The sequence below is a fragment of the Astatotilapia calliptera genome, chromosome 2 (genome assembly GCF_964374335.1).
Source record: "Astatotilapia calliptera chromosome 2, fAstCal68.1, whole genome shotgun sequence".
In the NCBI taxonomy this organism is placed as follows: Eukaryota; Metazoa; Chordata; class Actinopteri; order Cichliformes; family Cichlidae; genus Astatotilapia; species Astatotilapia calliptera.
The window spans coordinates 2,385,621-2,400,223 of record NC_137423.1 but is presented as its reverse complement, the minus strand read 5'-3'; the positions used below and the strand labels follow the sequence as shown (position 1 = coordinate 2,400,223).

The 14,603-nt window shown below is 41.4% G+C and overlaps 1 protein-coding gene across 2 annotated transcripts in view; it reads right to left on the bottom strand.

Moving 5' to 3' along the window:
• Positions 1 to 1,974: 1,974 nt before the first annotated feature.
• Positions 1,975 to 14,603, bottom strand: part of LOC145432274 (NACHT, LRR and PYD domains-containing protein 3-like) — a 75,425-nt gene continuing 62,796 nt past the window's right edge. For both annotated transcript variants that reach the window (XM_080309013.1, XM_080309010.1), the window contains 3 exons: positions 14,280 to 14,453; positions 8,246 to 8,422; positions 1,975 to 7,008 (listed from right to left, as the gene is read on the bottom strand). In XM_080309013.1, coding sequence (XP_080165139.1) covers positions 6,999 to 7,008; positions 8,246 to 8,422; positions 14,280 to 14,453 — 361 coding nt within the window. In that variant the 3' untranslated portion in view covers positions 1,975 to 6,998. The remainder of the gene's footprint in view (positions 7,009 to 8,245; positions 8,423 to 14,279; positions 14,454 to 14,603) is intronic.

The following is a 14,603-nucleotide window of genomic DNA, read 5'->3' as shown; positions in this document are numbered from 1 at the left end:
AGAGTGTTTCTCTAACAGGAGACACTCTTTACACTCCACTCAGCACAGTGTCCCTGAGCAACCAGGAAACAAGAACATAAACCCAGGATAAAGAGTTTGAGTGAATGTGGTGTTGAAGGTGTGGAGGTGGATCAGAGTGTCAGAGGAGACTCTGTAGAAGGACAGAGTGCCAGCAGGACAGTCCACATACACTGCTGCTCTGTTAGAGACAGAGGAGGAGGAGGAGATGGATGTTTCTGTGTTATTGTGCCAGACAAAACAAGGACCATCAACAGAGCAGTTCAGACTCCAGGACTGATCATTCCATCCAAACCCACAGTCATCACAGTCTCCTTTCCTTCTGATTCTTCTGTAATTCACTGATATATAAACCTATCCTCTGCAGTCGACCTCCCAGTAACAGCGACCAGTCAGACCATTTCTACACAGCAGCTGAGAAACATCAAATCTGTTTGGATGATCAGGATATGACTGAACCTCCTCCACATGTGTCACCTTCCTGTTGCTGTCAGACAGTTGGAGGTTTGTGTGCACTGTGTTTGTGTCGATTGTGAGTTGACAGGAATCTGATGGAGAGAACAAACACAATCCAGCTGCAGTTATTGATCCATCATCTGTTCATTGATTGACACTTTGATGATGACTCCTGACATCAGAGATGTGAATGATGAAGATGGTTGAATGTGTGCTGCTTTGTTTTCATGAATCACATTAAAAACACACTTACTTTACACACAATTCTTGGGGGTTATAACAGTGGTTTAACTCGTCACAGCGCACAAAGATATGGAGAAGACTGAAGCTCAGTTCTTCAAACTTCTCCACAAAATTCAAAAGTTGCTTCTGTCATATTTCCACCCAAGAGATTTAGCAAATGGACCTCGGCGGGTCCAGCAATGATTTAAACACAGCTCAAAACCATACACACGCCATTCACACCTGCATTTCAACACACATTGTCAACACACTTCCAACAATGCCCACTTAATAATTTCTTTTATAAACAGAAGCTTATTTTATTTTACACAGACGTCTTACAATTATAACAATAAACAGACGGATCCCTGACATACTCAACACCAAAACCTACACAATTTCGACAAATTTTAGCAGCGTCCACCTGGAATCTGACCTACTTAATGGCAGCGTCTTTCACCAGAGTCTGACCTACTTTATGAAGCGTCCACTTGGAATCTGACCCGCTCTATGGCAGCGTCTTTCACCAGAGTCTGACCTTCTTTAAAATCAATTTACCAGTAAACTGCCGGACCACAACTGGCTCGATTTTCTAAAATTCTAAAACAATTTAAAAGCGTTGACCAACGCAAGGTTTATTCCTCAGCATTCCCACGCCCGAAATCTGGTTTTCTACTGACCAAATAAGTGCATAAAGAAATCCTTTGATCATTAGCTATTTTCAACCAAGGTCCCAAGTCTTGGCAGGTGCTACCTGGGATAATCCTCACGCCGGAGGGTCCTTTTACACATCTGTAAAAGGCAGGGAGTTCCCACTCCTGAACTTTGCACTTAACAAAAATGACCAATCACCTATATATTCTCAAACACACATTATTCTCTTTGTGTTTTACCATGAACGAACATGTGACCTTTAAATCAGTACTGTCATTCTCCAAGTTTCATTATCATTACTTCAAAGTTTCACTTTCTTTTCAAGAATTCATCAAAAATCAAAACAGACATTTACCATTAATTAACTGAGTAGACTTTTAATTTTGTCGTCCAATTCAGCACACTTTGGATAAAAATCAACAGGCATGTGCCTACCTTTCTATAAGAGCCCAGTCCACTCAGTCGAACCACTGGATCGTGTCCGTCCGTCTGACCCCCCTCGGGCCCCGGATTTCTCCGTCAACACCTCCAACCGTTTTTCCTCAATATCCGGGTGATGGCACCAAAACTGTCCCGAATTCTAAATATTGAGGATAAGAACAAACCAACACTGGCCCAGAAGAGTGCAGTCAAACAATGATTTTATTGAACACACGCATGGGAAGATGTACACTGCAACACATCAGCATAGACCTTCGCCCAAAAATACACTTCAGAATGCCCCTTCATGCATTAACAAGAATATGACATGCATCAGATGATGATGATGAGATAGCCTTTATTTGTCAGTTGCAGGTCTTTTGCCCACAACCGAGATGACAGACCTTGCCGACCGTACATACAATACACAAACATCACATTGGGGAGACAGGTCAGGCCAGGTAGCGAGGAAAAAAACATCGAAATGTGCAACACAAAAGGATAATACAGGAATGCACAGATATCAACACACCATAGCACAATAAACACAGACAAGCAGCATGGCAAAGAGTTCCAGTGTGTACATCTGATCTGGGACCGCTGCAATCTTTCGACTGCGCCTCCAGCTGACCCGATGTCCACATCAGAGGGGAGGTAAGCGTTGGAGGTGGCGTTGGATCCGGGGTAGGGAGGGTGATGCGTCAGGAGTGCTTATCAGTGTATATGTATGTGTGTGTGTCCATAGTTCAGCTGAGACAGTGTCCTTCGCCCTGCCAGGCTAAGTAAACAGTCTTCCAGCCAACCCAGGTGGCCTTGCATGGAATGGGAAGGAACAGACTCAACACAGTCGTTATCAGGGTGTTTTTGTTCAGCTCCAGCCTTGAGCCCACAGCTGGCGCCGAAGGGGTAGCCGCATTATGATGGTAATTTTCCTTTTGCAACAACTCATGAGAATTTCAAGCTGTTCTTTAACACTCCGACACTGGTCTCTCAATCTTCCGTTGGATAGCCGCGAGTTTCTCCATGTTATTAACCTTCAGTTCCGTGGTCTTGTCATTCTTTTGCTCAAAGAGCAGATTCTGAGACCTCACGACCGCAGTCAGCTGTTACAGTACACGGTCAATTAAAAAGCTAAAAACAGACAAAGAAGTTCCTCTTTCTATCACATTCTTCCATACATGGCAATTTGTTTCACCCTCCAGATGGTCCCTGTGGGTTTGCAACCTTCTCGACTCTTCTTCTGTCACCTGTTACTAGGCAAACTCAAATGCAGTTAGAAGCTAAATGAATTCCAGGCCTTTGGCCTGGCCTATCTTTAAAATCATTTGTGTTTGTAAGCGTTTAGGACTTTTCACTTTCTGCTGCTCCAAGTCACTTACACCATGGATTGTCGGGACATCGTGCCAAACGAAGCTTAAGACCTTTAAATAGACTGAGCATCAACGCTTCATGAGCACAATGCAATGTGTGTATAAAATGATTATAGCCACACCTTTAATAAAAGTTTTAATCTAATTCCAGTAGCTTTTAATGCAATGATAATGATGAAAGCCATATGTATCAGTAAAATATTTTCTTTATTCGCACACTAACTACAAACTAACTACACACTAACTAACTAAAACACGCTAAAAATCACAAATCTCTCACGTATCAAAATTCGCTCTCTCTCTCTCAACATTACATGGCTCTCATACACATACTGTTAGACACTGATAACGGAACAGTCCAACATTTTCACAAATACACTTCAAGGAGTGGTAGTCATGTAAATATTGTCATCTGATTGGTTTGGATCCTCTAGTCAGTCACAGAAAGAGCCGTGAGATGAAAAACCATTAGCAGCTAATGCTAATACTGTTGTCCCTTGCTTTATAACAATGTGAGCAGCTAATGCTAAGTAGGCCGCCGTTACAACAAATGCTATTTTGATGTGAATTAGCATTATCCGCTAATGCTGACACTGTTTACCTTTGGTTTAAAACAATGTCAGCAACTAATGCTACAGTAAGTAGGCTTCCATTCGCAGCTAATGCTAATTTGAGGTAAAAAAAATCATTAGTAGCTGATCATTTATATGCAAAAAATTTAACGTGAACCATGATTTAATGTCATCAAGACAGTCAAGTAAAACTTTAAAGGAGTCTGCAGATTTCTTTTTAATGGGAAAAAAGACTTGAGAATCGTCAGCATAACAGTGGAACGAGATTCCATGTTTTCTAAAAATAGAACCTAGCGGGAGCATACACAGGGAAAAAGTATTGGTCCAAGGACAGACCCTTGTAGGACCCCACAGGTAAGTGGGGTGGATGTGGAAGAAGAGCCATCAAACCTGACAGAAAAACTCCTGAGTTAGGTAGGATCTGAACCATTTAAGTGCAGTACCCTTAATGCCCACACAATTTTTCAATCTTGATTGCAGAATTCCGTGATCCACTGTACCAAATGCCGCACTTAAATCTAAAAGTACTAAAATGACGGTATTTCCAGAATCGGTAATCAGTAAAAGATCATTAAGAACTTTTATGAGCACATTTTCACTGCTATGTAGCACTTTAAAACCAGACAGAAATAATTTTAAGATGGCATTAGTCTCCAGAAAGGCTTGAAGCTGGAGAAAGGCAACTTTTTCTAAATTTTTACACAAAAAAGACAGTTTAGAGATTGGTCTAAAAATTAAGTTGTGTCACAGTAAGTTTTTTTGAGAAGTGGGTGGACAATAGCATGTTTAAGATCAAGTGGAACAGTTCCAGTTTCCCATGCGTTATAACGATGTGATAGTTAATGCTAAATAGGTTGCCATTAGCGGCTAATAGTAATTAGGGGTGAATAATTATTAGAAGCTAATGGTAATACCGTTTTCCCTTTCTTTATAACAATGTGAGCAGCTAGTGGAAGGTAGGCTGATGTTAGCAGTTAATGTTAATTTGATATGAATTAACTATTCACTTTAGCTAAAGTTATTAAGTTATTAAGTTAGCTAAAGAGTTGGGATGCTGTGTAAGACATAAATAAAGCAAAAATACAAAGGTTTGGACACTGTTTTGCATGTTTCCCTACTGTAGGGGTCTCTGCAAGCATACAGGGCTCTGAGAGGGTACAAGATGACAACTTTAGAATTCTACAAGAAACAGTCGATCATATTTGTTTGTCAAAGCTGAATCCAGGGCAAACTACGCTAAATTAGCGTTTTTAGCTAACAGCTACAATAAGCATAAAAGTTACTGTACGGCTATCATTTGTTAACATGACGCTCATTCTTATACATGTAATAAATTTATTACCAACCTGGTCATTCGACATGACAAATGACTTCTGAAGTCTTAATTCAGCTCAAGATGCTGTAGATTCCCGTCAGTAACACTTTCGGTCCTATTAATCTGCGCTCGATTACTCTTGAACCGGAACCAGATGTAAGTCCCAAAAAACTGAATTTTGGAACTGAAATTGAATTGTAAAACTGAAACTGAATGGTGAGAAGTGAATCTGAAATTATTCGAGATCTAAATTTTTAAAGGATAAAATACGGTTTCAAAGTAAATGAATTCATTTTCAAAATATAATATTCAATTTCAATTTAGTGATGATCATTTTCATACCAATAAATTGAATTTCATTCATTAGGCTAATTCATATTCAGTTTTTAAAAGCATTTATTCAAGTTACAATTCAGATTCAATCCAAGCAATTCAAATTCAAATTTAACTTATTCAAATTCAGTTTCTGATGGCACAGATTTCTGCCCATACACTAGCAGTGACAGGAAGTGAAAGCTCTTTTTAATCAGAGTGCAGCATTGAGTCTGTGAAACTTCTGGAATATTGATCAGTTCAGTTAATCAGTCACACGCTGTTTGTGAACTGAGGGTGGCGCTGGAGGAAAGGTCATGGGGTCATTTAAAGGTCAAAGGGTACTCTCGTGGGTTCTGTGAGATTATTATATCATCTTATGCCACGTTATACCTCTAATTAAAGATTGTGAAACTATTATGTAGTTTTAGGTTGCATTATTCTCCTGACTTAGAAGAATGTGATAACTGTTACATTTATTAGACTGATTTGTATTACATTAGACTGCTGATTTCTTGTGAATGAATACATAGTTTTATGATGCATTATACTGCTGAGTTATAAGAAATGCTGTTTGTGTAGAATCATGGCCTTTCTTTTCTGATTACAAAGAGAAATGGTAAATGGTAAATGGCCTGCATTTGTATAGCGTTTTCTAGTCCATAGGACCCCAAAGCGCTTTACACTACATTCAGTCATTCACCCATTCACACACACATTCACACACTGGCGATGGCAAGCTACGTTGTAGCCACAGCTGCCCTGGGGCGCACTGACAGAGGCAAGGCTGCCGGACACAGGCGCCACCGGGCCCTCTGACCACCACCAGTAGGCAAACATGGGGTTAGTATCTTGCCCAAGGATATTTGACATGCAGCCCGGAGGCTGCCTGGGATCGAACCACCAACCTTCTGATTAGTGGCTGACCTGCTCTGCCACCTGAGCTACAGCCACCCCAGAACATACTGAACAGGGAGCCAAGGTCGTAACTCAGGCTCACTGAGAGAGAGAAAGAATGTGGATGTTTAGGCTTTTATGACTAGGTGGGGGCCACCAGAGGCTATGAGAGTTTGAGTAATGGTTTGACATTTTGAGATCTGCTGTTACCCTCTTCAGGCACATCTCCCATCCGGATGGTCAATGCTCAAAAGTGTTGTATGGAATAATGAGAATTGTATGGAATAAAGGGATTGTTGATTGAGCATTTATACAACGAGTGTTGTTCTTCCTTCTGCCCAAAGATCAAAGAATTGGAATATTTAACAGTTCAAAGCTGCATCACTGCCCAGTTTAACAGCAAAGATTAAAAATGAGTCTGATTCAAAGGTTTCAGTCACAGACTGTAAAAGGACAGAGCAGTCCAGATACACTGAAGATCCTGTCAGATCCAGAGGGACACACAGGGATGATGCTGGACTCTACATTGTGTCTGACAGTGGAGCTGTTCTCAGAGCAGTTCACTCTGCAGCACTGACAGTCATCTGCACTTCTTCTCATTCCTCTATCAGTCACTGCTGGATGAAGCTCTCCTCTCCACTCCACCTCCCAGTAACATGGCCCAGTCAGAGCGTCTCTACACACAAGCTGCTGCTGCTTCGACCTCTCTGGATCATCAGGACACAGCTCATCCTCTAGGCACACACACCGTCCTGTCTACTATCAGGACCACCTGCAGAGAGAAGAAGGAAGAGGAGATAAACGAGTGTTTCCAGAGACTCTTCATCAGCTGTCAGTCAGTGATGCAGCACATCCTTTCACGGTCCTGACTCTCTGGACTCAGTGGTTTTGTTTTGATTATTATATATTATCTTTGTTTTTGGTTCTGTACTCCCTCTGTTCCAGTTCTGTCAGGTCTTTGTGTAATGTCTAGTGTTTCTGGATCTAGGTTCATGCTTTCTGGTTGTTTCCTCCTCGTCATGTTCATTAGGTTCAGCTGTGTCTCCCTCCTGTGTCTAGTTCCCTCGTTACCTTGTGTCTGTATATATAGAGTGTGTTTGCCTGTGCTGGTTGTAACGCTGTCTGCGTTTCATGGTGTTCTCTTCATTCGTTCTCTGTCTTTCTGCTCTCTGTCTTTCTGCTCTCTGTCTTTCTGCTCTCTGTCTTTCTGCTCTCTGTCTTTCTGCTCTTTGTCTTTCTGCTCTTTGTCTTTCTGCTCTTTGTCCTGCTTTGTTATTATTTCAGGTCTCATTAGTTTTCCCAGTTTAGGTTTTTAGTAGTTTCTCGTGCCTCATTTCCTGTTTTCCATTTTGTAAATAAACGTTCACCTGCATCTAGCTGTTTCCTGCATCTTGGGTCCTTGTTCTACAAACACCACATGGCTTGCCCCGGCAGCCGTGACACATCCAGTATAAAGAGCAGCAGGGACTTCAGTGCTGGGACTGTACTAGGACTCGTTGTTTCACTTTTGCTAATCTTTACATTGGATTTTTATTGAAGTTGGTGAAAATGTTTTTCACTCCTAGTTTGAGTTTGGACTTTCATTCATTAGAATAAACTTGGTGTGTCCACTCTGAGCTCTGTAGGAACCCCAACAACAAGCCCAACAATCCAGAAGGACGGTTCCAGCTGTTAACTGGAGGAATTCCATCCAAACATCTGCTCTCACTAAATTCTTCCTCACCTACAGACTGTGTTCTTCACTGCTTTATCTTGGAAATGAATGCAGTCATTGGTCTGCGTGCTGCTTTGTTCAGAGAGCTGATTGGATGTTTACAGTGTTTGATCAGAGAGTGTCAGCCATTACTATGGTGACCATAAAGGTCACAAAAAGGCAGAAACAGGAAGTGTTTGTATCCAATCCTGAAGCCTGTCACCATTCTCCTCTCACAGCTTCTTTGTTTCATACCGACTGTGTTTAGTACAATACTGCTGACAGCACCACCCACACACTCCAACACTCTACTGACCTCAGAGTCTCCAGTCTGTAGTCTGGACTCTCCTGAAGATCAGACAGCTGCTTCACATCTGGATCCTGCAGGCTGTAGTTTCTCCTCAGGTCCAGCTCTCTCAGGTGGGTGGGGTTGGACTTCAGTGCTGCTGCCAGATAATCACAGCTGTTCTCTGACAAACCACAGTAACTCAATCTGTATAAATAAAGTAATAAGGTCATTAAGATAAGATGGGGCCTGATTATTTAAGACCTTGTATGTGAGGAGCAGGATTTTGAATTCTGGATTTAACAGGAAGCCAAAACAGGAGAAATCTGCTCTCTTTCTAGTCCCTGTCAGGACTCTTGCTGCAGCATTTTGGATCAGCTGAAGGCTTTTCAGGGAGTTTTTAGGATTTCCTGATAATAATGAATTACAGTCGTCCAGCCTGGAAGTAATAAATGCATGAACTAGTTTTTCAGCATCACTCTGAGACAGGATATTTCTAACTTTAGAGATATTGCACAAATGGAAGAAAGCAGTCTTACATATTTGTTTAATATGTGCGTTGAAGGACATGTCCTGGTCAAAAATGACTCCAAGGTTCCTCACAGTGTTACTGGAGGCCAAGGTAATGCCATCCAGAGTAAGAATCTGCTTAGATACCATATTTCTAAGCTTTTCAGGGCCGAGTGCAATAACCTCAGTTTGATCTGAATTAAGAAGCAGAAAGTTAGCGGCCATCCAGGTCTTTATGTCTTTAAGACATTCCTGCAGTTTAACTCATTGGTGTGTGTTATCTGGCTTCATGGACAGATAGAGCTGGGTGTCATCTGCATAGCAGTGAAAATGTATGCTATGTCTTCTAATGATACTGCCTAAGGGAAGCATGTATAATGTAAACAGAATTGGTCCTAGCACTGAACCCTGTGGAACTCCATAATTAACCTCAGTGTGTGAAGAGGACTCTCCATTTACATGCACAAACTGGAGTCTGTTAGATAGATATGATACAAACCACTGCAGCGCAGTACCTGTAATACCTACAGCATGTTCTAATCGCTCTAATAGGATATTATGGTCGACAGTATCGAACGCTGCACTGAGGTCTAGCAGGACAAGCACAGAGATGAGTCCACTGTCAGAGGCCATAAGAAGATCATTTGTAACCTTCACTAAAGATGTTTCTGTGCTGTGATGAGCTCTGAAACCTGACTGAAACTCTTCAAATAAACCTCTGCAGATGATCTGTTAGCTGTTTGACAACTACTCTTTCAAGGATCTTTGATATAAAGGAAGGTTGGAGATTGGCCTATAATTAGCTAAGACTGCTGGGTCTAGAGATACTTTTTGAGTAAAGGTTTAACTACAGCCAGCTTGAAGGCCTGTGGTACATAGCTGATTATTAGAGATAGGTTGATCATATTTAAGATCGAAGAATTAATTAATGGCAGGACTTCTTTGAGCAGTTTTGTAGGAATGGGGTCTAAAAGACACGTTGATGGTTTGGAGGAAGTAATTATTGAAGTTAACTCAGAGTCTTTTTCTCCAGTTGTTCTTTCTAAATGAATATCAATGGTACTAAAAGTAGCTGTAGATAATGTGAGAAGATTATGAGCAATTTTTTCTCTAATGATTAAAACTGTATTTATGAAGAAGTTCATGAAGTCATTACTAGTTAACGTTAAAGGGATTGTTGGCTCAACAGAGCTCTGACTGTTTGTCAGCCTGGCTACAGAGCTGAAGAGAAACCTGGGGTTGTTCTTATTTTCTTCAATCAGTGATGAATAGTAAGATGTTCTGGCTTTGCAGAGGGCTTTCTTATAAAGCAGCAAACTATTTCTCCAGGCTAAATGATGATCCTCTAAATTTGTGACACGCCATTTCCTCTCCAGATTACGAGTCATCTGCTTTAGGCTACGTGTTTGAGAATTATACCACGGAGTCAGGTACTTCTGATTAGAGACCTTAGTTTTCACAGGAGCTACAGTATCCAGAGTCGTACGTAGTATTAAATCTGGTTCTTGTCATTCTTTTACTGAATAGAGAACACAACTCAGTCAAAATATTTATACCGTAATTGTCGGGCTATAAGCCGCTACTTTTTGCACAAGCTTTGAACCCTGCGGCTTTTAGTCAGGTGCGGCTTTTCTATGGATTTTCCATGATTTTTGTCATATCGTAAGATGATTTGTTTTGTTTGTTCCGCTGTTGTACGGCACTACGTTGCCTGGCAGAAGGATCGGGGTTCAAGAGTGGTATGTTGGTCACATGTCCGTCCGCCAGGCAACGTAGTGCCGTACGAAGTAGCACGAAAAACAAACTTCAAAGTAGCGCTACGCGTTCAGCGGGAGGCGTGGATGACGAGCGGCGATAAACTTGTGAAAAGCAAGTTATGCTCAACTCCACCGGTGGAATCTGACAGCGTGGAAAAGTGTGAAAACATCCACGATCACCAACGGATTTCGAAGGGCTGGACTGCTGCATGATGGAGAGGAGGACACCGCCACGGCCCTTCAGAGGGTGTTCGACTCCGACACTGACAACGAGGATTTCTTTGGTTTTGAAAGTGACAACGAAGGAAAGAAGCTGAGAGTGGATGACAAAGCCACCCTGAGCCTGTTCGTTTCCGACACTGGAGAAGAGGACTTTGGTGGTTTTGTACTACATTTGTTACTCATTTATGAAGCACAGTACATGTTTCGTACTTGTAATTACCGCTACTTGTACATATACCTAAAAAGTTATGCAAATATGTACCCGTAACTTGTTTTTCAAAATATTAATAAAAGGGGTGTGTCCCCAAACAGCCATCTCTTTCCTGACAATTCCCTTTGTGCATATTCTCTTACATATGATAAGTCAACATTGAAACACCTGCGGCTTTTAGTCAGGTGCGGCTAATGTATGTACAAAACAGGATTTTCCCCTAATTTTAGCTTGTGCGGCTAATATTTAGGTGCGCTTTTTAGTCTGGGAAATACGGTAATTATTTTATTTAATCATCTTCTGGAAGAGAGAGACATGCACAGTCCAAAGCCAATTTGCAGATCTCTAGCATTAGAAGCCAAAAATGTGTATCATATAGGTGTTATTTTGGTCCTTTACACATCACACATAGTTTCGATAAAAACAACTCCTGTGCTGCACTAGTTTCACTTCCTGTTCTCTGCAGCTCTGCACAAAACTTCCTGTTTTAATTCTCCTCTAAATTAAGACTCCGTTGTTAAGGCAACCTGTCACCCTCTGACCTAGTTCTCTCTCACAGCTGGCCTTGCTTTATACAGGCCTTTAGTATTAAAATACATGAAACAATATGATCAGAAAATAAGCACTAAGAATATATATTTATTCTGTAACAGTAGTGAGGAGGCAAAGTTATTAACAAGATAATCGACCTCTGCTGGAGTAGCGTCAGGTAGCTGCTCTGCTCCGTGTTGTGTGGTGGAAATTTCTTTATTCTGTGTATTAATCACATATTTTAACATCACATCACTTTAGCAGTAGTATTATCACTTTCTCACTTAGTTGTATGCATGCGGAATGTTATCACGAGTGGGCCTCAGGTTTTATTGCATCTTCACAGAGGGCCTTTTGTAGAGTTGAAGACATCTAGGCACCCTGCTCAAGGGAGGTGACTGGTTGTAACTTTTCTTAGAGTGGGAAGGGGTCAAGGATGAGCTGGACTGAAGGTGTAGGGATATGTGATGTCCTATGGAATGTTCTTTGTTTGAGAGTGTCTGTGTGTGTATAAAAGAGTCCAAGGCAGTGGCCATCGTCAGAGATCATTCCTGGTGTTTGGCCTGGATGTTTCTCTCCACATTGCAATATGTTTATTAAACCCACTTCAAATAATGCTCACTGGGTGGTTTGCAGGTTATTTTTTAAACTTACATGACAATATGGCACTGCGAGCAGGGTCCCTCACGTGAAGCTTCACTCTGTGATGGGTCCGCGGGGACTGATCACACCGGCTAAACTAAGGCTGAGTGCTGTGTGAATGGACTTTAGAAGACTATTTGAGTTTGACATGTGCCACACTGGAGTTGAAATGGCAAAGGAAGAGACTGAAAAGAAGAAAAATAAGTCGAAGCAGAAGTAGAATGGCGAACTGGGCCTCTGATACGTCAACGACTGTGACCTGCTGCAGATGTGGGAGACAGACAGCAGCGGTGAGAAGGAGGGAGAAGAGAGCATGGAGGAAAAATGAAGTCTGTTGTTGTTAATGTGAGAGCACATGAAAATTGAGGCCGACTGACTCATGGAGGTTTAGGAAGTGTCCGGAGCATCGCAACAAATGGTAAAAGAATGCTAACACACGTACACAAGCAGAGAGTGTATTAACCCTCCTACTAACACACACATGCAATGAACATCACACTCATGACGTGCCCATATTTCTCATCACTGTTAAAACAGGGAAAACTTAACATACACTTGTTATCAAATGCTGAGTTTATCCACTGCTGACAATTAACTGTCCAGGTTGCAGGTTAACCTTTGGAAAAGAGACTCTGGTGTGACCAACCAGTGATCAGACGATAAATTTAGTTGGTAATATAGTAAAATTATGAGATGCTTTTTGCTGATTGAGCAACACAAGTGATTTACTGTATGAGGGAAATTCTGTGAAGGACTGAAAGGCGATATCATTTAAAGACAATTCATTTATGATGAATAAATAAGGTTAAAGGTCTCCAAAAGTTGATTCTGTTCATCTGGATGTAGCGTTTTGTGGGAGAAACGTTTCGTCACTCATCCAAGTGACTTCTTCAGTCTCAGCTGACTGCAAGTTTCCCCAATCTTATAAACAGTACATTTGCATAATGACTGAAACCAGCCCACTGAAGGAGCAAGGGGCTGGGAGGTCAGTACAGACTCTAACAGACTGAGTTTCCTGTTTCTGATGTATGGGTGAAGCTTGCACCTAGAGACACACACCTGATTATATGGGAACAAACATGCTTTGTAAAATACATGATAGCATGTCACATGTTTCTTTTTTTGTGAAAAAAAAATATTTTGTTGAGAGTGATCACAAGGTGAGTTCCTCCAGATTACAATGGGCTGTGGAGAAATTCTCTTATCCGGGTGGTAAGTCTTATCAGGTGGTAAGTCCTGTGTTTAAAAGGATTACGCGATTCAATCCATTTTATAATCATAAAGACTTGTTTTTTCAGTTGGTACAGGACATTGAAGATGATAACAGTGGGTGAATTATATTCTTAAACTTAGTTACAGGACATCTACTGTGATGAAGTCTACTCCCCACTGCTGTGTGATCAGTTATTGTAAATTTAAATGTTATTAGGAAATCAGACAAGAAAGGGCACCTCCATGAATTGCTACCTTATTGTGGTGGAGGAATTTGTGTGTCCCAGGGATCCCAGGGGCTATGTTTTGTCCCCTGGCAGGGTCTCCCATGGTAAGTTATCTGGTCTCTCACCCAGAACCAAAGAGCGATTCAGAAGACCCCTATTAAATAAAAATTGAGGGAACAGTTAGCCTGAGTTAGTGCGTGGGGCTGAGAGGTAATGACTAGATATAGTCGGATTCACCTCAAAGCATGACTTGCGACTCCCAACTCTGGATAGTAATGTTTTGGGGGATTTAATGAGAGCTGCTCCATCCAAAGTGGGATGGATGCCGTCTCTCCTAACAAGCCCGGGTTTCCCCCAGAAAGTTTCTCAATTATCTCTAAAGCCCACATTGTTTTTGGATGTTGGCCTGTGTTTTGTATGATGTATGTATGTTTTGTGTTGGACTGTTGTCTCTAAAGCAAACTGCCATTTTGGTTTGGATTTCAGTGTCAGAATGTCTTTAAGGTGGAATGAAGAGGTTAAGAGTTTCATAGTGAATTATCCAGTGGAGGATTTTTCCTTCTTCTTTGAGTGTTTGAAATGTGAACATTGTTCTGCTACAGTCAATGGACCAAACCAGAGAAGAAGAAAACAGACTTTACCATGAAGATCTTCAGTGTGGATCTATAATAGCAGTTTTATGTCTGCAGTTTAGTGTCAGCACAACTTTCACATTATTTTCATCTCAGCACAACTAAAACATGCTGACTGACCTCAGAGTTTCAAGTCCACATCCTGGAGTCTGCAGAAAACCACACAGCTGTTTCACTCCTGAATCATGTAGGTTGTTCAGGCTCAGGTCCAGCTCTCTCAGGTGGGAGGGGTTGGACTTCAGTGCTGCTGCCAGATAATCACAGCTGATCTCTGACAAACCACAGTCCCACAATCTGTAAAAAGAATGAAAGATGTACGTTTATTAGACAAAGTGTGTGCTTGAAATCATTCAGTGTTTCATCATCTGTTCAGAGCTGAAGAAGGTTCAGAATGTAGAAGTTTAGAAAATGGAAACTCCAAACAGCTGAAGCCAACAGGAAGCA